Source organism: Urocitellus parryii, chromosome 3 (assembly GCF_045843805.1).
Source record: "Urocitellus parryii isolate mUroPar1 chromosome 3, mUroPar1.hap1, whole genome shotgun sequence".
In the NCBI taxonomy this organism is placed as follows: Eukaryota; Metazoa; Chordata; class Mammalia; order Rodentia; family Sciuridae; genus Urocitellus; species Urocitellus parryii.
The window spans coordinates 165,185,505-165,210,973 of record NC_135533.1 but is presented as its reverse complement, the minus strand read 5'-3'; the positions used below and the strand labels follow the sequence as shown (position 1 = coordinate 165,210,973).

Below are 25,469 nucleotides of genomic sequence, written 5' to 3'. Positions count from 1 at the left end.
CCTCTGTTGGACTGAGTGGTCAGAACAGTAATATGAGTGGTTTTTTGGTATCTCATTCATGCTGATGTGGTGGGACCTCTCAATATATGCTTTGGTACCAATGATTTCAATGACCACAGGTTGAAGACACATTGGTGGAATCTGAGACGAAAGATACACATTACTAGTTTGCTATGGGCCAGAAAGACTGAGCAAATGGGAGCGATAATTCAGCATATTTCACAAGATTTCATGTCTGAGTAGGAAAAACCTGCTGTTCTCATAGGGGGAAGTCTCCTCCAGGAAGCGAGTCACATGGTTTCAAAGGAGACATGATCTAAAAGGGAACTTCTCTCAGGATATCTTGGATGCCTACTTTTATTTGAAATGGGTTTGAAAGCTTTCCTCCCCTCGTACAAATAAATACTCCCTATTAGACCTAGTTGGCTCTTTAGAATCTAGACAGCAAGTGTGACCATGACCAAGACCAACACCTGCCCACAGCTGGAAGGCCAGTTAGAGATGCGCTTATGTTCTTCACAGGGCAGCAATACCTTGCGATGGTGCATAACATGAGACCAAGAGTGTGGGGGTTTATTATTATGCCCCACCTATGCCTGCCTGCTACAGCATGTGCTCCATTGAGAGAGAGAGAAAACACAGCTATCCCTACAACACTGTTTAAATTTTTTAAAAAAATTTTATTGGTTCTTCTTTGCAGTTTTTGTTTTTCTCTCCAAGGGAAATAGAGTTAAAAGGCACCAGACACAATGCCTGTGTGTGTGTGTGTGTGTGTGTGTGTGTGTGTGTGTGAGAGAGAGAGAGAGAGAGAGAGAGAGAGAGAGAGAGATTAGAATGGAATATATATTTTACTCATTTACTGTTAAATAGACATCCACAAAAAAATAAAAAGAGCCACTATGTGACATGAACTTGGAGTGAGGGCCAAGAGCTGGAGCAAGGACATGGCAAATAAGCCACTTTTATGGTGCAAGGAACAGAAGATAGAGATCTAAAGTGTGGTCATGGCAAAAGAGACAGGAAGAAATGGAGGCACCTGTGAGATAGGCAACAGTGTTGACGGGGTGTAGTGATTGGAAGTGACCTACTGCAGAGGGAGGAGGCGTCCAAGGTGGCTTCTGAGTTTCTCTCTTGGGCAAGTGGATAAAGGAACTGCTTATTTACTTAGGGATCTTGCCAGAGTGACAGAGGGGTAGAGCAAGTTCCATGTGACGGTTTTAAATCCTGACCCATTAGGGCTCGCTTGGTGTCTGAACATGGGCAGCGCCGTGGCTCCAAATGAATCTCTCCAAAGAATCTTTGGACACATTTGCAGAGATTTTTGAGAAAGGATTTTTAAGAATGTATGCCCTCTTACATCTGCTTGCAGACTCATTAATCTATGCAGCTTATTTTGGATTGGGGCGGTTGGCATTATGGATTTGTTAATTGCTGATACAATGTACTTTCTACGCAGGCCATATGTGAAGAGCAGCACTGGCATTCAAGAAAATGTTAAATAATAATGTAAATGAGAAAAATTTCCAATCCCAATAATCAAGGGATCCAAGGAACATTGACGCACGGTGGTGCAGTCCCTGGAGCTGTTTGATTGCCTTGTCACTGTGGGACAGTGACCAAAGAGATGCTAATCTAAATGTCATCTAGAAAGAATACTAAAAATATTATGGTGAAAATTAAGTACTGCAACCTTAGGAGCTGATTTCAAAATGAGTAGATAGAGCAATTTACATCTGTGGATTCGATGATCGCCAAAGGCAACCGGCTGAACATGCGCACATGTTGCTTTTCCGTCCCTCTTTCTTTTGAGAAGATGGGTTTAAAGAATTGGCCCAAACGAATGTTCCCTCAATCAACGAGTTTTCAACTTTGTTATATATTAGGATCGTCTGTGATTTTAAATTCACGATGCGTAGGCCGCATCCCAGATGAAATCAGAATCTCTGCAGACGGGGCCCAGGCGTCTGAATTTTCACACCCATCCTACCCCACCAGGTGATTCAAATATGCAGCCCAGTTGAACAACCAACACCTCAAAGAGGTATGATCTGAAGAACAAATGTCTTAGAATCGTGGGGTGGTATTAAAAGCACAGATTCCTGGCTCCTTGTGAAACCAACGGAATCGAATTATTTGAGGATAGGACCCAATATTTTGAATTTTAACAAACCCTCCATTGGACTGGTGTGCATGCTACTACTGCATAAACAAAATATCAGTAGGGGTATCTATTATACTTTCAGATGAAAGAAAAACAAAATCTATAGAAAAGGGTAAAAATTTACCCAGGGAATTGAATCCAGGGGTGCTGAACCACTGAGCCCCATTCCCAGCCCTTTTTATATTTTATTTAGAGACGGGTCTCACTGATTTGCTTAGGGCCTTGCTAAGTTGCTGAGGCTGGCTTTGAACTCGCCATTCTCTTGCTTCAGCCTCCCAAGCTGCTAGGATTATAAGCATGCACCACTGCATCTGGTGGGAATTGGATTTTAAAGTATTTCCAGGTGTTTCTTTACCTTAGTACTACTGACATTTGGGGCCTTGTTTGCAGGAACTCTCTTGTGCATTACATAGGATGTATAACAATATCCCCATGACCTTTACCTATTAGATGACAATAGTATAATGTGGCAATCCAAACTGTCTCCAGTCCTGTCAAAAGTCCTCTGGGGGAAAAATCACCCCCAATTTGAGAAGCACTTTCTTAAAAGACATCAAATATGTGGATGGGTTCATATTGTCTTGTGCTTATAATTATGACATAACTCCTACAAGAAAATTTTAGATGTTCAAGGGATATTAAGATACTAAATCTGCTCATTTTACAGATGAGAAAACTGAGGCACAGAAATAAGACAGAGCACTCCTGAATTTAAGAAGAATAGTTTCAGCCAGGCATGGTAGCACAAGCCTGTAATCCCAGTGGTTTGGGAGGCTGAGGCAAAAGGATCATGAGTTCAAAGCCATCCTCCGAAACTTATCGAGGCCCTGAACAATTCAGCAAGACCCTGTCTCCAAATAAAATGTAAAAAAGGTCTGGGATGTGGCTCAGTGGTTAAGCATCCCTGGGTTCAATGCCTGGTACCAAAAAAAGAAAACAGTTTCTGACATTCAGGTCTTCAGAATTTTAGTGCTGACACAACGAAAGGAAGAAGAGCAGTGGACTTAGGATATCTGGGTCACCATTTAAATTTACAGATGCTCAGGGTTATCATTTGCAAAAGGGATGCAAAAATGACTAACCTGGGAATTTGACAGCAAGTGAGAGAATGTTTGAAAGTACCCTGTAAACTGTAAGGCGGTCACACAACTGATACTGAATATTATGATTTCTTCATTTAAAAAATGCAGTGCAAACATAGATCCTGAAATACACGTAAAGCCTGTCAAAGTACCAGTGGAGATCCATTTGGCTAGTTTTTCATGGCCTAGCAAATAGGTCAGGCTTGAGCAAGTGTTGCTTTTCGACTTTCTTGCTCTGCCTGGATGTTGATCCTTCCAAAAGCAGCACCTTGGACAGCAGCCAGGCCTGCTCCCTCTACAGATTCCTGATTCTGCCAGGCCTGACCATCAGGCACCTACAATTTCTCTTACTGCTTGCAATTGACTGTTTGTTGCCTTGCAGTGGAACCCAAACAGAAACCACATGTCACCCACGTCCTTTTATATGGCCATGAAGGAAATGGGTGGCCACATGGAATTAGGGTTTTCTTTGGCCTTCACTGTGGGACCTGCATACACTGATGAACAGCATGGCATGTGCCTTCAAAAGCAAATGTTTTTATTTTCATTTGCTCTGCTACAAGTGAACTGTATGCATTTCAGGGCTTATATTCAGTGAATATATTTATATTGAAGCATAAGAATATGTGTTGGTGAATTTAGGGCAGCTTGGCAGTGCTAGGAGCAGAATCATTAGTTCTAAAACCACCACGACAAAACTTTAAAGCATCCATATACATTGGGGGTGAGGGGAAGGTAAAGGACATACGGATCACCATGAAAATAATAAGTATGTCTAAAAGGGAAAAAAAAAGTCGCTAATGTATCAGCTAAGAAAGAAAGAATTCCTGAAGGACACAGGAAATAGCACCAAGGTAAACAAACCTTTAGAACTTAGAAATACCTCAATATATAATTGATTCTACTAATAATCATTAATTTACGGATAGGCTTTATTTTGTGTTGATGTTATAAATCATTATTTAAGGTCTGGGGATGTGGCTCAGTGAAAAAGTGCCTGCCTAGCATGCATGAGGCTCTGGAGTCTATCCCTAGCACTGCAAAAATATAAATAAAGATATACAATAGTGCTTCCTGCTTTGTGTAGGTACCTGTGAGTAAATAAGCAAAAAAGAAAAAAAAAATCATTATTTGAGACAGGTTTCATTTCTGGGAGATGATCTCGGAACTGAGGAGGGTTTGGTGAAAATGATAGAGATGCTATAAAAGTACAGGCCTATTTGATGCCAATCCATTTTATCTGCTCCTTAAACATAATTTCAAAATTACAAGCACGGGTTGCTTATTATGAATGACTTGGTAAGGTACCAGGTCCCTAACTAGATGCCACTAAAAAAGCAATCTGACTCATAATTCTGTTTACATATTGCTCAATTAGTCTTTTCAATATGTACATGTTTTAAAAGTCACTAAACACCTGACTCAAATTCAGTCCCAATGATAGAGTTGTTTTTTTTTTTCTTTTTGAAAAACACCTTTGAAAACCCTTAAAGCAAAAGAGACTTCAGGAATACATGAAACTTGCTGTTTGCAAAGGCAGAAGTGACATCATGGATGGAAGGATGGGGAAAGGTCAAAGACATTGCAAAGCCCAAGCCATAGCACACATAACTTCTTACCTTTTGATCTCCTGAGTTGTCTGGATTTTGGACTCTTTTTTCCTTTTGGATTCTCTTTTGGTATCTTTTTTAGTCTCTGGTTCGGGTTGGGAGGGAGTTTTGCTCCCCGCAGAGTCTGCATTTGACAGCAGCCCACTAAGGTACACATGCATTTGTTGACTTTTGCGAAGGGGTGGTTGAACAATGAGGCATGCAGAGTGTGGCCAGCCACAGGAGAATCAAGGGCACACAAACATGCACCAACAAAAGAAAGAAAGAGAAGGATGCATCAAAAAGCAAAAGCAAATGCATTTAAACTAAAATAATAACCAAAAAAAAAAGATGCAAACTTGCATAAGGAAAATCAGAACTGAAAAGAAAATAAGAAATCCAAAACTGTTTCCATGACAAGATGTATAAACCTAACTGTGAATCAAGTGGCAGTCTTACAATATGAAATCCAGACAATGTGTATCATAATTCATGATGATGTTTACCAGGGAGTTTACAAAAACACTTCATTATTTTATAACACTTTCTTATTCAGTAACATATGTAGAATACAGTGTGACAACCCGGAGAATATAATGCAACTTCTCTCTCTCTCTCTCTCTTTAAAGAATTCAGTCCAAGAGGCTGTAACAGATAGTCATCAAAGTGTACATATTTATAAAAAGCAGAATTATGCACAGATACACCCCAGGTATCAGAGTTTTCATGAGTATCTTTTATGCAAATAAAAGGTCATTGGCGGTGCTATGGAATCTTGTAACAACAGGAGTTGAAGGTACCCCTGTTGCCTGTTAAATATTCAAACCTACAATGCTATTGTTATGCAGTTCTAAATGTTGAAGTTACATTTCATAAAAATCTACCAGCACTGGAGGAAAGAAAAGCACAGAACAAGCCCAACTGATAATTTAGAGTTGTGGCATGAGTAAAGATGAGCACACACTCAGATCTGATTTGAAAGAAAGGTCGTCCATTCTGGATCCTCCCCCAGGTTGGACTTCCCTGAACCACTATATTTTTCATTGAAGGATGAATTTCCAGAGCCACTTGCTCTCCCTGGGTGCACCTCCCCTGGCTGTTGGTTGGGGTGCTTTGGGATATAGTAGGCTTATCGTTATACTAATGTGACGCTATATACATTGGGATGTTAAACTGGCTGTGGCAGCGTGGAAATTTATTCCATGTCTCCAGAGCCAAATGGCAATGTTCTTAAATTATTTGCTTCTTTGCATTTTTTTTTTTCAGAACATGGATCTTTCCTTCCAGGAGCTGGGCAAGGTCTAAAGAAAGAGTACTTAGTACAGAGTCAGGAGACTAGACTTTCTGGGCTCATCTGTAAAATCTATAATGTGACTGTGATCTCTAAAGCTCTTCCCACCTCCAGGGAACGTGGTAAGTGTTGTCGGCATCTCCGCCTTCCGGCTTTACCTAGCTCGCTTCAGCTCCTGCAATGTGCCCGCCTCCCTCCTTGCCTGGGACAGTTGTACATGCTGTTCCTTTTGTCTGGAACCACTCAACTCCTACACACGATTCAGTTCTCAGCTCCAACATCATTTCCTCAGAGAGGTCCCCCCTCCCTCCACCATCCTGCCACTCCATCTGAGTCATGTTCCTGCTTCCATTTGACCGTGGAATTTTCTTCTTTGTCTTCCAAGGACCCATCCTCATGGAGCCCTGCCCTGGTGGGGTGCCTCATTTTGACTCATCATTGATACCGAATGTGTACCAGAGAGTCTGACACAAAGTAATCACCAAACACTCATGGAAGGAACAGTGGTAACAACAAAGACAAACATTTGTTAAGCTCTTGCCGTGTTCTGCGCATATTGCTGAGCTTTTTATAGCCACCAGTGTCCTCTCAACAACCCTCTGAGGATGCTCTCATTTCCATTTCACAGATGAGAAAACCGTGGCACTGAGGGGGTTATTACCAAGGAGACTCATTGCTAGTGAAAAGAGGAGCCATGATCTGAACTCTGAATGGTCTTACTTCAGAGGTCACCCAAGAAGACCTGTTTGGCTGGGTGCAGTGGTGCACACCTATAATTCCAGTGGCTCAGGAGGCTGAGGCAGGAGGATCACGAGTTCAAAGCTAGCCTCAGCAAAACTGAGGTGCTAAGCAACTGAGTGAGACCCTGTCTCTAAATAAAACACAAAATAGGGCTGGGGATATGGCTCAGTGGTTGAGTGCCCCTGAGTTCAATCCCCAGTACCCTCCCGAAAAAAATGAAGACCTGTTTGCCATTTTTTAAAAAAATAGTCTTATAGTCTTTCCAAAGGAGAAGAAACTAAGTTAGACCTTTATGTTCTGTGTGTTGTAGGTGTCTTGTGTGCATGTGTGTGCTCCCCTTGCTACTGAGGGAATGGGGATGGACAGACAGTTAGGGATGGTTGTCAAAGCAAGGCCAGTGACCAATCACTGCCAGTTCCGCTTTCCTTCCGCTTTTTGATCAGCATCACCAGAATCCTGCTTACCTGTTCCCGTGGACGTGCGATGCACAGAAGGCAAAGCTGTAGTGAAGAAGGGTGGGGTCGATCATGGCGCCATTTTCTGCCCGTTCAAGCAAGTCTCTGAGGTAGCAGAGATGTCGGTGACACCCTCGAACTCCATTTCGGGCGCAATATTCGTCTAATACAAACACCTGGCCAGGACTGAACCAGCCCTGTGGGGGGAATGAAGGAAAGACTTTCTTTTAAATACAGGTTGTTTCCTGGAGAACTGATAGAGTTGAGAGTGGCTGGGGAAGGGGTCTAAAAATCAGCTCCCTGATTGCTTACTAAGTGTCAGCTGCTGTGTTCAACACATTGTGTGTACTACATGTTTTAATTCTCCCCCAAAACCTATAAGGTAGACTCTGTTATCCCTCTTATATGGACAGGAAAACAGACCAGAGAGGACATGGGATTTCCTGATAAGTGGGTGAGCTGTATTAGCAGATAGTATGATTGAAACCCAGGGCTCTACCACTAGACCAGGTACCTTGCATGGGCTAAGCAAAATCTTGATTGCTGGTAAGGAAAAATTATAACATGAATGCCTTAAATTAGTTAGTGCTTTATGCTGGATAAAGAACTTTCCATTGAGCTCTCTAGCAACCTTGTGAAGTAGGTACGGCATGCTGATCTTCATTTTATAGGTAAGGTAATGGAAATCCGGGTTAAGTAACTCACATAGATATTACGAAACAGAAACAGGATTCAAATCCAGTTCTATTTTATTCCAAGTATTCTACTTCTCTAATCCAGAACAAGAAGAAATATTAGGGTTGCTCTTATATATATACTGGGGCCTCATTAATCCTTGCATTTTAGAAGAATATTCTTAAAATCTTAAAATGAAGTTAATAACCTAATTCTCCAAAGAGATAGCATGACTATGTTTTTTGCAGTTGTAAATCAGAAATGATTCGGTTAAACTGAGAGGAACTTCTTGTGTCCTGGTTTCCAGTCCCCCCCACCCCCACCCCCACCATAATTGTCTTCTTATAATGCATTTGCTCTAAGACCAGCTGAGATTCTGCTATCAAAGAAAATCCAGATGTGGTCTCTGACTTAGATGGTGTGGCATGACGGGGTAGAAATTACTACCTCTGTCATGGGCTTAAGAGAACAGGTACTCGGAAAGGACAAATGTGTGCAGCTCAAGGTCATCCTTGGGCTGAGCCTGAATGAAATCACCGTTTCTGGTTTCAGTGCTGGCTGAGCAAGAAATAAATCGATTCAGGAAGTGCTTGGTAAATTGGGAATTTAGGACTGTTTTAAATCTGAACTTCCTTTTTACTTTGAGGGTCTTCTCTGAGTTGTATTTTGAGTGTTGCTCCATCTTGGGAGAGAAAGGGCAAGAGGAGAAAGAGACTAGGAGAGAGGAGAGGACAGAGAAGTGTGTCGAAGGGGGCCTTTGCGACCCTCCAGTCTTGCATTAGGGATCTGGGGGGAGTCTTCGATTGACAACATGCAGCTTAGAGAGATGCATCCAACGAAAGACGGCATCTTTCCTACTTCAAATTATAAGTTACTGCAGAGGGCGGGAGAGTAGTCGAGGCAATGGGCTGCCCCTATAGGCAACTTCTTTGCCACTCCATCTGCTACCCCAAATGCTAAATCTTAGAAACAACACTGCTGTGAAAGATTAAAATATATTTTCTACGACTCAGATGACACCAAGTCTTTTGTAGATGCCAAAATAGCTGCTTTGAAAAGAGTTGAAGAAATATCAATTAGGAACTGAGTCGAAGACACAGAAAAATTTATGTATCCCTGCTGGTCGGTCTCCAAAACCAACTGAAAAAAAAAAAAAAGACTGTAATAATGAGAAAATGGAATATATAGAAGTGGGAGATAAAGTTCTTTTAATTTCTGTTATTTTCTGAAACTCTGGAACGCTGATTAATAGATATAGGTATATAAATGGGGGAAGAAGGCTATTTTACTCTACTCATAAATGATTTTGGATTTTGGACCCTATTTTTAAGCCGATAATGACTAATAGAAACAAGCTTCAATATTTCATGTTTCTTTTTGGTTTAATTTTTTTTAAAAGAGGGCATTGCTGATTCTCTTTTGTAGTAAATTTCAAAACAAAAGAAAATTGTTTTAAATAACGGCAATGTGGGGAAAAAAATCTTGAAAATTATATACTTAAAAAAATCCCTCAAGAGAAAGAGAATTATACATAACAGGCAATAATTTAAGTGCAGAGGCACATTCTTACAAGTTTCATAAGTGCAATTTATAATTACATAATTGCAATTTATAATTTGTAAGCTACATAATAGTAGGAAACGCATTTGAGAAAAATTGCCTTGCAATGCTAGGTAAACTTTTTTTCCCCATTGAAGTCAAAGTGATATGTTCTTTTCCAAATTGGCAAAGTGCAGAGTCTTCTGATGAAGGGATTCTAAACCTGAGATGATCAACATTTCATTTATGAGACATGGATTAATAAATTATTCCACAGAATCCCATTTCTATTTTTAAGATGATTTTTACCCTTTATATATTATATATTGGTTTCTGGAACCAAAAAAAAAAAAACACCAAAAACCCAAAGAAACAAAAAAAGAAATTTGAAATATAAATTATTCAGCATACAGTGAAGATAAAACTTAGAAATTTTTTTCCCACCCTTTGAGGGATTTTTTTATGGTGCATTAGAAATTTGAAATCCATAGTGTGTTAGCTTGCTTGATTAATTACACCATATTAATACTATGAAGACACGTTGACTTCAGTGTTTGGATTTAGGGATGAGAGTTTCCTTGTGTATGAAGTCCTTCTCTTCGTTTCCCCCTCATCTTTCCCATCTATAAAGTGGGATTCCTAGCCTTTACCTTTAAGACATGAAGTAATAATTGAGGGTTTGCAGAAGGAAGTAAACCGAGTCTTTTTTAGGCTTTTGAATTTGATAGTTTAAAGCCAAAAATGTATCTTCAGAAATCCAAAAGAGACATAATAGCATTCCCTTGAATTTAACTAATTTAAACCTAGGTTTAAAATAGGATTTTAGAAAATGTTGAGACTCCTGCTGGTTAGCTGGATTTCCAAATTTCTAATGCACCATAAAAAATTCCCTCAAAGGGTGGGGGGAAAAAAGACTCTGAATATTATGAAGAAAAAAGGAAAGACACCCCAACAAACAAACCCCCGTCAATAAAGGCTTATGGAGAGTGGAATTTATTTGTTGAATCGTTTCAGTCTTTAAAAGAGACACAGTAAAGAGTCTATCTCTTTTTGAGATAGGAGCACCAGGTCTGGGCTAGGAAGGGAGGGACACCTTAAACTCTAAGATACGGAGGCGAGTTTTGCAAGTTCTCCAGTAGCAGGTGCCAAACTCGATCATCCCCCTCCGGAATATTTCTCATGTAGCAGCTGAAAAGTGGGGAAGCTATGAAGGGGAAGCTGGGGACTTGGACGTGTCTCTTCTGAGAACTTCCTGCCGCTCAGTCTTGTTTCTTTGGTAAGTTAAACTATCTCAACCCCGGGAAATGGAGAACACATTTGCAATTGTTAAAGCCATTCCATCATGGAGAAAAGAGCTTCTGACATAAAGGTAGAGAAAAATTTCATTAAAAAAAAAAAAAAAGCTATGTTTAAAGTGCTGAAAGACCAAAGAAGATACTTGCCAGGCAAGAATAGGAATCATTAAGTCTGTGATCCAAAGTAAGGCGCTGTACCATCTCAAAGAGGGAAGCGTGGTCAAAGTTACAGGGGTTGGAAGAGATAAATTCATCCATGCCATGCTTTTGGGCTCTATCTGCGTCTGTTCATTTATACATGTAGAGAGAGACACAATTTAGAGAAACACATCACATTTTCTTTGACATTTCAAATACACAGGAATTCACTAGGCATTACAAACATTAGCTGCTTCCCCGGTACCTCCCACCAACATCCCAAGATATATATATATATATATTTACCTCCCATTGTCAACTTGCATCACTTAACTGGTTAAGTTTACTGCACGTAGGCAAAAAATATATTGGCATCAACATGTTTATCAAATGATCACAATGCCAGTGCATTCATGTTCTTTAAAAACTAAACACGAGATTGGAACTTCGCCTGCGTTCCACCAAAACACTGAAAGCAGATCGGATCTTTGCTAAAACAGCCTATTTAGCTGCGTAGGTTTTGAATAGATTCTGCCATTCCAGTGGTTATGTCTAGAGCAATTTCTCTACAATTATTGGGATTCTCTGGACAAAAAGGGTTTCTGCTGATTTTCAGCAAAGTGACGAGATTTGGGTCCTCCCCTTCCAAATCCCCATGGCCAATTTGGTGTAGCATTAAAAGGTTTGAGTCCCCACCCTCCAAAATTAAAAACTAAAAGAATGGAAAGGAAAAGAAAAAAGAAAAAGAAAAAAGATTTTTTTTTTTCATTGAAACCTGGAGGGTTAAGCTAAATGGGAATTTAGTTTGTGACAGCCAAGGGCATTGCTTTATAGTGTGCTTCCTCTGTGAGCAAAGCTTATGAAAGAGACAAACAGAAATTTACTCAGCGAGGGCTATGATCTGCCATTTATTGTGAATTAATCGTCTCAATGTATTCACACTTTTCCTCACAGGGCTGTAGGCAAAACCTCCTAAGGGCTAACTAATTAATCCCAACACGTGGAACTAACATATACTACCCTCCACTGGCAATGTAACTCGGAGGATTCAACTGGAGTGCCACCAAGCAAATCGTAAGGAGGTAGAATGAAGGTCTTTTGCGTTAAAGGAAATCGGCTGGTTCCACCTCATCTGCACACGGTCTCCTGATATGCAGACTACGAAGAAAAATAATCTCATATCAAACGGAGCAAGATTTTATTCATCTCCTCGAATGCAACATTTTACTCGAGTACAGGGACCTGCCAGGAACCAGCAATCCTATCGGGGCAAGGGGAAAATCAATTTCTGACTTGGAAGGGTGTTTGAATAATATTTTCATGTGTGGTCTCTGCTTCAGGCAGTTTTTTTTTTCCCCTATCTGTCTCCCATGCTTGGGGTTTGGCTGTAAGCTGGGTTACGGTGACAATGTGACTCTAATTCAATGATTTCTCCACTTATTGATTTGGGGTATTGTTCAAACCTAAATGCATGGCGTGGGAGATTTACACCCTCTTATGTTGGATTTTAAAAATCTTCTGTCATATTTCCGAGAAGCAGCAGTGGTCAGTGTTTGAACGAGATGTGTTGTTTATGCCCAAGACACACAAAAAAGCCTCGGTTTCCAGAAGGCAAGTTGAAGAATGTGTATTTTAACAGCCAAATCGCTCCATTAAAATGATAAAACACAAGCTTTTGGAAGAGCTATTGCATGGGCAGGAATTCTATTAGAGAATCTGCGAGAATCGAGAATCGTCTTTGCTGTGTTAACTGCCTTAGATTCTATCTCAGGAAAGGGCTTTCCAGCTGAGGTTGGGTGCTTCGCCTGGGAAGATCACTTCTGTTTTGTTTGTTGCTTGGTCTTGAAACATTTCCCTTCTGAGTCCGAACAGTCAGGAAGGTGGTGCTGGGCAGGGCTGGGCTGGGCTGGGGGCAATCTAAATGTTTCCAGTGCCTGGATGTGCAAGCATCTTAAACCTGCTCCAACTTGAGGTCTCTCCCCTGACATGAGGACTCTGGTGCTATCTAGGTGGCTCTTCTTCATCTCCTCCAACAGATTCTGCCCTCCACCTCTGCCCTCCACCCTGTGCATCCCAGGGCAACTTAATTCAGAAAAAAAAAAAAAAAAAAGAAAACTAAGCGTGGGGTGTGCATACATTGCTCATCCTGCTAGGTCCTCATAAAAAAGCCTCATCCACCCCCTGCCTCCCGATTTTAACAGACAGATCAGGCAGTTTGGCTAGCATTGGCTTCTTGCTCTCGGATTTCACGGAAGAGGCTGCAAGCTGACAAAATCGACCGGGGCCTCACTTTGCCAGTTTGGCTCGGCTAATTTATCGCTCTTCAATGATGACGGTACAACTGGTCATTTAGCTCAGAGAGAAGGGGCCTCTTTTGTGACTGTGAAAAAATATGGCCCATGTTTCAAGTGTCTTGCTCTTTGTTTATCTATTAAAACCTCTTGAAAACTTTGCTGATGACCTATTTTGCCTTTCCGGCCACTTAAGAAATGGATCTGAAAAGGCAATTTGGCCCTTCTAGGGAGACCTAGCTACAGACCCACTCCCCACCCCTCTACCCATCCCAAGGGCTCAATGAAGACAGCTCCACTCTGCTAATACTTGGCTAGGAGCGAGTCTTAAGCACAATTTTCTTTTCTACCAATGTTTCAAACAGGCTTACAGAAAAATGCGTATCAAATTAGCATCTTTTTCAGATAATAACTCTGTTGAAATTAAACTTCCTGCAGGGCACGATGGCACATGCCCACAATCCCAGCAACTTGGGAGTCCGAGGCAGGAGGGTCACAAGTTCAAAGCCAGCCTCAGCAATTTAGTAAAGCCCTCGGTAACTTAGCGAGACCCTGCCTCCAAAGATAAGAAGGGCTGGGCATGTGGCTCAGTGGTTCGGTGCCCCTGGATTCAATCCCCCCAAAGAAATAAATCTTCCTTTTCCCCTTCTTTCTCTCTTTCCTTTTCCTCCTGATTCACATGGGGAATGAACTTGAATTGAGGAGGTCTGGGTTCTAGTTCGAACTGCTTTTAAATAATTGTCAGGTGCTGGATGAACTGTTTCTCTTCTCAGCCTTGGTTTCCTTGGGTGTAAGAGGAGTTGACCTTTCAGTTTCCCTTCTGCTGTCGCAGACAGTAGTTTAAGTATCCTCAAGATCCTTTGCATACCTGGGGACGTGGGAGAGCTTAAGGCAGTAGAATTTCCGGCAAGCAAAACGAGCAGCCCCTGGATTTTTGCTTGCACAAAATTATCATTTACTCAGACTTAGGCTTATTATTTTAATTGTTCCAATAACTCAAGAGTACTTAAAAGGGTGGCTGGCTCCTGGGACATCCTGAAGATTTCTCTGAGTTTATTATAATCTAAAAAAAAAAAAAAAAAAAAAAAGGAGAATAGACCAGGAATGCTATTTCAAAGTATAAGTGAAAGGGATCCAATTGTTATTGTTAAGCAGGGATTTCAATTTTTTTTTGTTCTCCACTATATTCTTAGCACCTAGCATAGTACCTGGCACATAGTAGGTACTTTTGTTTTTGTTTTTTGGTACCAGGGATTGAACCCAGCGGTGCTTAACCACTGAGCCCCATTCCCAGCCCCTTTTTCATATTTTATTTAGAGACAGGGTCTCACGGAGTTGCTTAGGGCCTTGCTGAGTTGCTGAGGCTGGCTTTGAATTTATGATTCTCCTGCCTCAGTCTCCCTAACTGTTGGGATTACTAGTAGGTCCTTGTTGCATATTTGTTAAAACAGGAAATTTATTTCATCAAAATGAACAAATTCACCCTATCGGTAAATGTTTTCTATCTCATGATTTTATGAAATATTGTTACATTAACCTCGTTAGGAACAGTGTATTTGCTAGGAGATAGATAGCAAGGAGGTAAGTGGGAGGGCTTAGGAATATCACAAAGACTGGAGCTGGAGGCTAGATCTGCCAGTACTAGGTATGTGGTGTGAGACAGTTGCTTAATGTTTCTGAGTCTACTTGTCCCCATGGGTGAGTGGAAGACAGTGTTCAAGCCTACCATGGAGGGTGTTGATGGGATCTCATAAGAAGTGCCTGGAAGTCACCTGGCACATACTAGCTGCTCAATAAATGTTAGTTAGGTGTAATCAGGCAGGCTTCTTAGTGCTTGCAAAGGCACTTGTTTTAAGTTGCTCATGAGCCAAAGATGACTCTGCCTATGGCTAATGTTCCATCTTTCCTTACTTCTTGAATCATTTCTGGGAAGCTGGATTTCCTTTCCAATCTCTCTGCTTTGTGGATGCGCTCTGCCCCTGTATAACCAATTCCTATGTCCTGTCTCTGCGTTGTTGCTGGGTTGTGTTCCAGTTTCTCTATGATGAGGACAGAGGCACACAGTTGAACACCTTGGTAGATAATGCATTCCTCAAGGGCAGTTTCCAACCTGGGGGTTTCCCTGCGAGCTTCTAGAACAGAGAGTCCTCAGGAGGTGGTTATTAACTCACTGACTCCGACACCTCCGTTGCAGGCAACTTCTCATTGGCTTTATTAAGGAGCCACACACATGGGGATTCAGATGGTATCTTGCAAATCCAAAAGTGGGAACATGTGCTCTTAGGGGAAAAAAAATCTTATAGAAGGAAACAGAATTCTAGGTGCAGGTGTCTTTGGATACCATTCAGATTGTCTGCCTGTGTCTCCATACATGTCTAGGACCATATGCATTACATATGTTGTCTATTTTAAAATAAAACATTGCAGTGGTCCAGCTGTTCCAAATTCTGTTTCAAAGAACTTGTGGGCGCTTCCCAAGCAACACCACATAGTCACTCCTGCACTGTCCCAGTCTGTTCTTCTAGAGCGCCGAACATGAAAAAGCAAAGCTCTTTGAAACTTCATTTCTCCTTGTACAAATAATTGGAATTGGTGGATTCAAGGAAAAAAAAAACAACCTCCAATGTTGACATTTTCAGGGGAGAAAACAGCCCAGAGCAAAAGCATGAGAGAGTTAATTCCTGAATTCAGGACACAGGGATCATTTCCTTTGCCAATATTTGGCATGTGTCAAGAGAATGAAAATGAATTTGAACATTAGGTTGAGCAAAAGAGAATCAGGAGGGTAAAGTGGCTGTTTAAAATCCCAGTGATGTTTGGATTATCTCTTGCTTTGGGAGATATGTACTCATGTTCTTTTTCATTAACATGATTAAAAAAAAAAGAAATCAAGAATTGACTGCTCTTTAAGAACGAATTTTTAACTTTTACCTTTTCCAGTCCTGGCTTTAGGAAGTAGTTCTCAAGTCTGGCTTTGTCTGCAAGGGTTCCAAATGATCCAAAAGTGGCCTAGGCTCTGTAGCAAGGGTATAATCAACACACTCGCCAAACAATGCTGCCGGTTTCATTTCTGGGGTTTAATTGCATGCTTAGGAGACTGACTTGTAACTAAAGCGAGTAAAATGAATATTGGTCCCTAAACTACATTAAGAACCTTAAACCTATTAATGGTATCCAGGATCCAGAACCAGAATGATGGACAGGCAGATTTATGGGGAGCAGGTACACTTTCAAATGGAAATGCATCAAAACCTTTATCCCAAGTTTTCCTGGGAACAATTTTGGTTTGATATTTAAGAAATGTGGGAGGGAAACTGGCTCCTACGTGGAGGTGGGTGATACCATTATATATGTTTATATTCGCATTTCATCTGCTTTGTGAAAATTCAAGTGAATGGCCCTCAACAGACCACCCTGCCATTTATGTTGCTCTGTAATTAATTATTATATTTGGGTTCATTTCATGTTCGTTATTCATTTCATTTTTCCCCTCACAACTGGAAAAAATATGTAATATTTTTCATGATTTCTTAAGCGCAAGTATACTCAGGTGATTTTGTTTCTGATAAATATATATATATATTTTAAATAGAGCTGCAATAATGCCTATAAAATGCATGTACGTTTCTTGCAGGAATAATAGAGCTTTCAGATTTTTATTTTATTGAGACTTCTCTATTATTCTGACAGCTTAAAAACAAAAGGTCAAGTCTCCCTTTTTATTTGGTAATATCACATTTTGGAAAATTTCATGGGCTGGTGAACAAGCAATTCTACAGTTGAAAATAATTAGAACTGTACTGTTAGCAAACTGTCCGAAAGAGACTCTGTTCTCTCATGAATCCCTTCCATAGTTAGCTAGAGGTAGCTGTTTTATCATCACAATTTAGAGCACGGTTAGGGCTATTGCTACTCCTGATAGATGCTAGAGGCAAGAGAAGAGCTAATGTAACTCTAAAGTCATCTGTGAACCCAAACTGCAAATTAAAAGGTGACTTTGTATCTCTTTTCTTATATGGAAAATGTGTGCCTGTCATATCTGCTTGACAGTACAAGAGTGAATGTATGGTTTGGACAATAACGAACAATGACAGTAGTCAGCTTCATCAGAAGACATGGAATAAAGAAATGACAATGATTGATGGCAGTTGGCTGTTTACAGATTTTTCTAGAAGAGTTTTCCTTGGCAGAGTCAAGTCATCAGGGGATGTTGTGCTCTGCCTGAGCTCTGCACAGCAAGCAGAAGACTGGCCCTTCCAAGCCCGCTGCCCCAAGTGAGGCACACGGGGTGGACCGCTTAATCGAGAAATAACTTCATTCTTTTGCAGACTCTCTGACAAAACCAAGCTAACACAGAATGGCTGAGAGAGGATGGCTTCTTCCGAAGCTCTCAAGGGCCGTATTGCATTTTGCAGGAATCTCAGATTAAAACTACCATGGTAATACACCCAAAGGGATAAACATGTGATGTTTCTTTTAGTGCTCATTTTAAGAATTCATTATTAGACAGTCTTTTTGAGTAAAAATCATATCAGAGATTTTTGTCAGTGATCTCAAAACAAATAAATTAGAGATTTGTCTTTTTTTTTCCTGCATAATTCTTAACTTTTTCAAGTAATTTCCCTGCTTGTAATTCTTATATTAGCAAATCATCATCTTCAGACCGTTTACAACATGAATGAAAGTAAATTTTTTTGCTTCACTAATTAGTAACGAATCATACTGTAAATCACTCTATGACATGAAAATGCTCAACTGATTCATGGATAGCACATTAAATGGGTCTGCAGTAGTTAACAAAGAAACAAACCTTCATTTCATATGGTCTATTTAGATCATATCCCGATGTTGGAAAAATTTTGGACCTGATTGTAGGAGTCTATCCTTTTAAAACGTCATTGATTTTAAACACTGAGAAGAAATGTGATTTACAGTGTGGTTTTGGGCCATGCAAATTAAGTTAATATTGAATTCATTCTTTGATATTTTCTTTTCTGCAACATAGCAACTGCAAGTTGACAATACAAGAAGATATAGCAAAAAAAATCTCATAAGATAAATTATAGAAAGGAATGAAGGCAAACTGGAAAATCTATGAGGATAGCAATGCATTGCGCAAATTCTCTCAAAACAGAATTCATTCAGTCATCTATTCATCCATCCTTTCATTCTCAAAAAAAAAAAAATAGCAAAAATCCTAAATTCCCACTAAGTTCACATTCTATGGTAAGCTTTTAAAAAATGCCTCATCAGACATTCAAAAGAAAGTAAAGTGAAATTAAGTATCCGCTTGGCGTGGTGAAAAAACTCTGTCTGCTAGCCAGGGGTAGATTTATGCAAAAGAAAAGAAAAAAAAGAAAGAAAAAAAAGGGAGAAAAAGCAAATTAAAGTAACCCAAAGAATTAGAACAAAGGAATATTATCGAATGGTCAGGAGGAATGATATGACCTACTTCATCTAAATCAGCATTCAGAATACTCAAATACATATTTGCCTGCTCTCTTGACCGATTTTTCTAGTTCCTTCTAATATCATATCTTCAGTCAACATGTTTTTGGTGAGTAGCTTTTTCCTACACGTATAAAGGAATTATATGCTCTCTTTTTAAAGAGTGAAGAGAAAGATTTTTCTAAAGTTTTCAGGTATCTTTCTTTTTCTCTTACAAATGTAGTTTTAGAAATATTAACACACATACAAATGACCTTGAAAAAGTTATTGTTGTCATTGTTCTTGGGGGAGGAGCAGGATGACATTTGAGACCAGAGGTCAAAAACTCTCTCTGGCACTGTGAGATTGAAAATCCAAAGCATTTTCGACTAAGGTGCTTGGACTCCTCGGAGTCCTTAATTTGCTATTTTTATGTGTGGCCGTCCCACTTAGTATAGTTCTCCTTTCAAAAATCAAACCTTTAGTCAGGTTGAAGGAATTCTTTAGTGTTCCAATGATGCGTTTCCTTTATGAATTCTATTTTGCATTTTTAAAATTTAAATCGACTTGATGAATTGCACTGTGCATTTGGAAAATTGAACATCTTAAAAATGTACTCGACCGATTGCATTTTGCATTTTTAAGTTTACTTTGTTCATCGTATTTTGCATTTTAAAAAAAAGTTTTGCTCCATTAAGGTCTTCGGGTCTCCTACCCTACCTTTCCATGGTCAAGGTTTTCATAGTCACCACACCCTGGGTGCACTGACCATTCTCATCTTTGGAATTAGACAAGGAACAACAACAACAAGAACGCATTCTCCGAGTGCCAAATGATCTGTTTTCAGGCATTAAAAGCAGTCAGGTAGCTGGGAATTCCATGAAGCAAAGGCCTTAGGTGCCGTTCCATTGGGCTGTCAATTAATTATCTTGGAATGACAAAGAATTAGGAGATGCTCATGGTTGGCTTTACCCAGAGGATCACTTGATGCCAATATGCAAGCCAAGGAGAGAAGGCAATTATGCACACGTGACATGCATCCGAGTTTCAGTATGGAAGCTTACATTTCAAACCTAAGGTCAGGAAAATAACATGAAAAGTTGACTAGGAGGTCTAGACATGAGGAAGACCGGAGAGGAGAGGGGGAGAAGCACATTGCAGGCGTCAGATAATCGAGTCGGATTATCTGAGCTGTGCTAGCTACAGACGACCACTTACCCTTTTGTCCAGCTAGAAGTTAGCAGGGTAAGAAGGAACAAACCAGAATAACATAAAGACTAGCAACAGGCTCAGGAAAGCAGACAGGAGTTCTAACCTAGCAGCTAACGTTCTTGGGTTCGAGCAAAGATCAAACAAGAAAACTTCAACAGAACCAAAAAAAAAAAAAAAAAAAAAAAGAAAAAGAAAAACGAAATCAACCTCCCCCAAACCAACAGTAACCCCAAGCCCCACTAATCATAGAAGACTGTTCAAGGATTGACCAAAAAAAAAAAAAATGAACTATTCATAGAAACATCCATCTTTGGGGCATCACGGATGTTGTTAACAGTTATTAGTGGAGAAAAATGATATTACAATAACTCAGGGTGAGTCATACATCAAATAATCATTGACCCAATGTCCAAGCTGAAAGTACCCCCTCTTGCCCACCCTGCTCCAAATGAGAACCGGGGTTCTGTTTTTCACCAACACACAATGGGTGTCTTCGTGAGCGGCCACCTGGCATAAGGAATGGTGGCTTGGCTCGATTTTTGATCTGGACATTCTCCATGGGAGCCCCGTTGGCCTTAAAAACTAGAGAATTGCAAGGATTTATTTTTAAAAAGTTGGGTAACTAGGTACCAACTTATTATTATTATTTTAGAATTTTAACTAAAAAGGAAAAAAATTAAATCAACAACAGACACAAAAAAACCGTAAAAGAACAAAAAAGTGTTAAAGGTTGATGGAACCCTCCCAGAATCTTTGTAGAGTCCCACACAAACGAATGAATAGCAGGATCTATTTTTTTTAAAATAATTCCATATCAACACTCTACTCCACTCTTTCGTAGATGTGTCTTTTCGTTTTGAAATTGTAAGATATACAAACTGCACCAAGAAAGCCATTAAACTGAATTTAGAGAGACCCCCAAAATTCCCAAGTACTCCCAAGTTTCCCAAGCTAGAAAATGTCCCATTCACAAGTGTCTCTGGTGAACAGTTAGTTTATGATAAGATTGGAGTGTTTTCTTTTCTTTCTAGCCCTCAAAACATTTCTATAATAGCTCCCCTTTTGCAGAGTAAAAACTAATAAAGCAATTTCAAAGTTATTGAAAGGTGTTAAAAAATCATTCACTAGCAAGAATGGCAAGTCCTCTGAAAAAAATATTCAAAAACAGGATTTAATGAGATATGTGTAAGTATTTAAAAATGACCCTTACCTTCTGGAAGTCAAGGAAACATTTTTAAAATGCAATACTTGATTTTTAAAAAATACAAGTCAACCAATGTAAATGAAGAATCAAAATTTGCTACTTAGGCTATGTGCAGTGGCATAAGCTTGTAATCCCAGCAGCCCAGGAGGCTAAGGCAGGAGGATCTCAAGTTCAAAGCCAGCCTCAGCAAAAGTGAGGTGCTAAGCAACTCAGTGAGACCCTGTCTCTAAATAAAAGAAAGTCACTTGAGAAGCAGGTGACCCTACAACCCGGTTCTGATAAATCCCAAATCTGTATGTTATCTGACTTTCTCCTTCATCTCTCAATGTTCCTTGTATACTTTCAAGAGATGATGGGTATTATCTATTCCTCCCAAATTGAATCTTTAGGATTTTGCTGGATGCCATGTTTGCTAGTTCAGGTGCTAAATAAAATTTCACCTAGAGTTCCATCAAGTTTGGCTTCTGTTCCCATGACTTAGAAACCATCAGGTTAGTTCACAATTACTTCACAGCTTCTTTTATTTGTTAAGTTCAAAACATAGCTATCAAACATATCAAGCTTTATATGTAGGGAGCTCTGTCAAACCCAGTGTCAATGCATACTTAAGGTGACCAGTGGTGCATCGTGATTTGCCCAAGTCTTCCCTGCTTTTAGCACAGTAAGTCCCTCAGACCTGGGCAAACTGGGATGTGTTGGTCATGGGTACTACAAAGCATAAAAAAATTAAAAACTAAAAACAATCATAACTTATTCTGAGTATGATTTTTTTTGGGGGTACTGGGGATTGAACTCAGGGGCACTCGACCACTGAGCCACATCCCCAGCCCTATTTTGTATTTTATTTAGAGACAGGGTCTCACTGAGTTGCATAATGCCTCACTTTTGCTGAGGCTGGCTTTTGAACTTGTGATCCTCCTGCCTCAACCACCTGGGCCACTGGGATTATAGGTTTGCATCACCACACCTGGTGGTGGCCTTGTTTTTGTAGAAACAGGTACATGCAGTAGGACCTCATGCTCTTTGGAGAATTTTAAATCCTGAGCAGAGTTTAGGGAGTTGCATGAGAAGCAGGTGACCCTACAACCCAGTTCTGATAAATAAATCCCAGAAGTGTATTGTTAAGTGTCCTTCTCCTTCATCTCTCAATGTAATTTATATTCTCTTAAGAGCTGATAGATATTCTTTATTCCTCCCAAATGGAATCTTTAGGATTTTGCTGGATGCCCCATTTACTAAAATCCCCCTTTGTTTAAACAGGGTAGTGACGTGGATCTTGCTGTGTGTATCCAATTGCACCTTTTTTTGATACCTAACAGCTATCGATCCTAATCACAGGCAGAAATCTCAAGCAAGAGCCCCTGTGTATTTTCCTGAAAAGTCACCCTTCCACAGTCGCTTCTGTCACCAGTCATTTTGTGTGTGTGTGTGGGGGGGGGTGGAAGGTGCTGGGAATTGAACCCAGGGCCTTGTCCAGGCTCAGCCTGTGCTCTACCACTGAGCTGGGCCTCCAGGTCCTTGTCATTTAATATTACTTATGAGTGTCCTTTGTCTTCCCTATACCTGTGATAAAAAAGTGGGGCTAACCACAAACTATGTAGTATTAACAGAGATGAATTTCCTCCACTGGGCCGATGATAGAACAGAGATAATGAATTCAAAGTGAAATGATCTCCGAAGAATCGGAGAGTATTTGGAAATAAAACCAGTATTTTCCAAATATTCCAAGATGTATGTTTTATGAGGTTGCTTTGGATGGTGATCATCATTACAATTTTTTTTCTTGTACAGGGATGGTTCCATTTCAGGTGTGTGGGAAGGTATTCTCCCCAAAAGTCTTAAAAATGAGCCTATCAGGCAGCGTTGCTTTTTGTTTAGAAAAATTAAATGAACATCTGTTATGCTTTGATCGCAATCAATGACTGCTGCTCTCTTCAGTATTATCCATAAACCTAGGTGCCAGGAGATATGAGAGAAAACAGCAAGGGAGTGGGAGCTTGGTGGGGGTTGGGGCAGGAGGGCCGCCCATCTCTCCCAGATCCAACCTCTAAGTCTTTCCTACTCTTTCATGACCTTCTGTGTGGAAAGCTGTTGGGATTATCTGGTTCCACCATAGAAAGGCATCTTCCTTGAAGAAACAGCTAGTACTGAACAGGACTTCCTGGAAGCACCAGATGGTCCGAGGTTGCCATTCAAAAAGAGGTCTGCTCTCGATTTTATGGTAAGAGCAGAGCTCTGTCCAGCAAAAATGGACACAGCAGTGGAATTCATAAAAAGGGGAATTTACTCATCAGAGCTGCAAAATTCTGCCATCTATTTCCACCTTTTGCTTAAGAGCAACAGGGGAAAACCAAAAGCACTGCTGAAGGGGATGTGCCAGCTTTGGGGGGGTCTTGGCACCTGCTTTTCCTTTGGCTGCAATTCTCAATCCTCAGGTATTTGGGGGGCCAACACCCTAGAATTTGGACCTGGACTCAGAAAAGATTTCCTTGGTTGTCTATCTGCCTAATGTCTCATTTCCCACCAGTCACCACGATACAACCGACTCCGGTTATCAGACATTGATCATTGTCTGGTATTTATCAATTTATCACCTTGGCTGCCTGGTTTGGTACCCACTGGGAGGCGGATGCTCTTGCAGGGACCTGGTGCATCTTTCTTACAAGTGTTTCTCCTCTCTAGATAATTGTTCAGTGAACTCGACTCAGTAAGTGGGCTCCAGGCTGATGTCAGAGGTCCCCATGACCACTGCGAAAAATGACTTGGACCTGAGTTGTCCCTAGTCGACTTGATATTCAGGGTAAGGCACAGTCTCCACTTGGAGGTCAATATTTGCAACATTGCATGCTTGATGTCTCCAGTTTTGTTTTAATAAATATCTCCAAGCCTATGATGGCTTTTGCCTTCCCCTGTGTATCAGAAGTGTTGGGGTCCATCCTAGGTAGGAAATGGGAAGGGCAAAGGGGAAGAAGGCAAACCGCTACAGAGATCAGAGGAGAAGATACTAGAACCTGAACTGGGGCTGTTTAAGGAGACGGTTTCATTTTGGAGTCTCTGATATTTTCGCTCAGCATGGGATTTTAGGTACCATGTTTTTTTTTTCCCCCTTCTTCCCACTGCATGTGAAAATGTCATCATTTATTTTTAAATGGTTCTAAATTGCAAATTTAAGTTTACTTCAAATCAACCCTATTTTTGAATAACTTTTAATGGGAAGAAATGAAGCAGGGACATCCCTAATCTATTCTATTTGAAGACGAACTCAAACAAATACCTGTTTGTGAATTCCAAACTCTCTCACCAAGAAAGACAAAGAGATAAAAATACATGTGAAATAGACTTTGCTTCGCTGAGTCCTTGGTGGAGAAGGTCAAGTATTGCACTTTAAAATTTATTTTCAACTGATATTTTCTCCCAACTTTTGCCCTGAATGCACCTACATATATGCTTTCCAAAAACATGATTTTTTTGAAACCTAAATATAAAAGCAACTAGTTTTTTTTTTCTTTTTTTGCATTCAACTTTGGAAGATCACTTTACTGTACAGAGCTACGTTTTTAAGAAATGGCATATTTACTTACAGAATTGAGAGATGGGGGCGTCCAGCTGAGGCACGTTCCCACCCTTGGCATTGAGCTTCTGAACTTGGGTCGGGGGTACCGGTTTGTGGGACTGTCCAGTGGCCCGGTACATAGCCTGGACCCACAGGATGCGATCCTGCTCGTCATCGCTTGCAAATATCACCGTGTCCCCTTCTTTGACTGCATTGAAGAAGGCTCGGCCACCTTCCAAACCTGGAAGAGGAGGGAAATACAACTTCTCAGCGGAGCCGAGACTCAGCCCTTAGGAGGCAGCTCCTGAAGCTTCTCCTTGGGCCAGGGGAGGGGAGGAGCCATGGATCTGACTCTACCATGGGGAGCCTGAGAACCACTTGGCCACTGAGTGGGACCATGGTGTTAAAGAGCCTGGCTCATGTCCCTTCCTTAATCCTACTGGTGACAGTACTGTCACCAAACATCTGCCCTACAATTTCCCCTCAGATTTAAAAAACAAATAAACCATCACCACCAAAACCTCTCCTGACCTTTGTCTCCCCTTCAGGGACTGTTCTATTCTCTTTACAACAAAAGGGGCATCTCTATTGAGGCTTCTCAAATTCCAGTACATGTTAGAATCCCCTGTAGCTTCTGACTCAGTAGGTTCTGGAATGAGCCTAGGATTCTGCATTTCTTTTCTCTCTCTCTCTTTTTTTTTGGGGGGGGCAGGGGTGGGTACCAGGGATTGAACTCAGGGGCATTGACCACTGAGCAACATTTCCAGCCTATTTTTGTATTTTGTTTAGAGACAGGGTCTCACTGAGTTGCTTAGG

At 40.6% G+C, this 25,469-nt stretch overlaps 1 protein-coding gene across 15 annotated transcripts in view; it reads right to left on the bottom strand.

Annotated features, from left to right (window-relative positions):
* The window catches only part of Cadps (calcium dependent secretion activator), a 476,750-nt gene that overhangs the window by 134,226 nt on the left and 317,055 nt on the right, over positions 1-25,469 (bottom strand). For 9 of the 15 annotated variants that reach the window (XM_026411270.2, XM_077795613.1, XM_077795617.1 and 6 more), the window contains exons 11-13: positions 24,682-24,894; positions 10,976-11,112; positions 7,329-7,516 (exon numbers count right to left, since the gene is read on the bottom strand). In XM_026411270.2, the coding sequence (XP_026267055.1) occupies positions 7,329-7,516; positions 10,976-11,112; positions 24,682-24,894 (538 nt within the window). Of the gene's footprint in view, positions 1-4,862; positions 5,022-7,328; positions 7,517-10,975; positions 11,113-19,902; positions 19,915-24,673; positions 24,895-25,469 lie in introns of those variants that run through there. The other 6 variants (XM_077795614.1, XM_077795616.1, XM_077795615.1 and 3 more) reach the window with 4 other exon arrangements.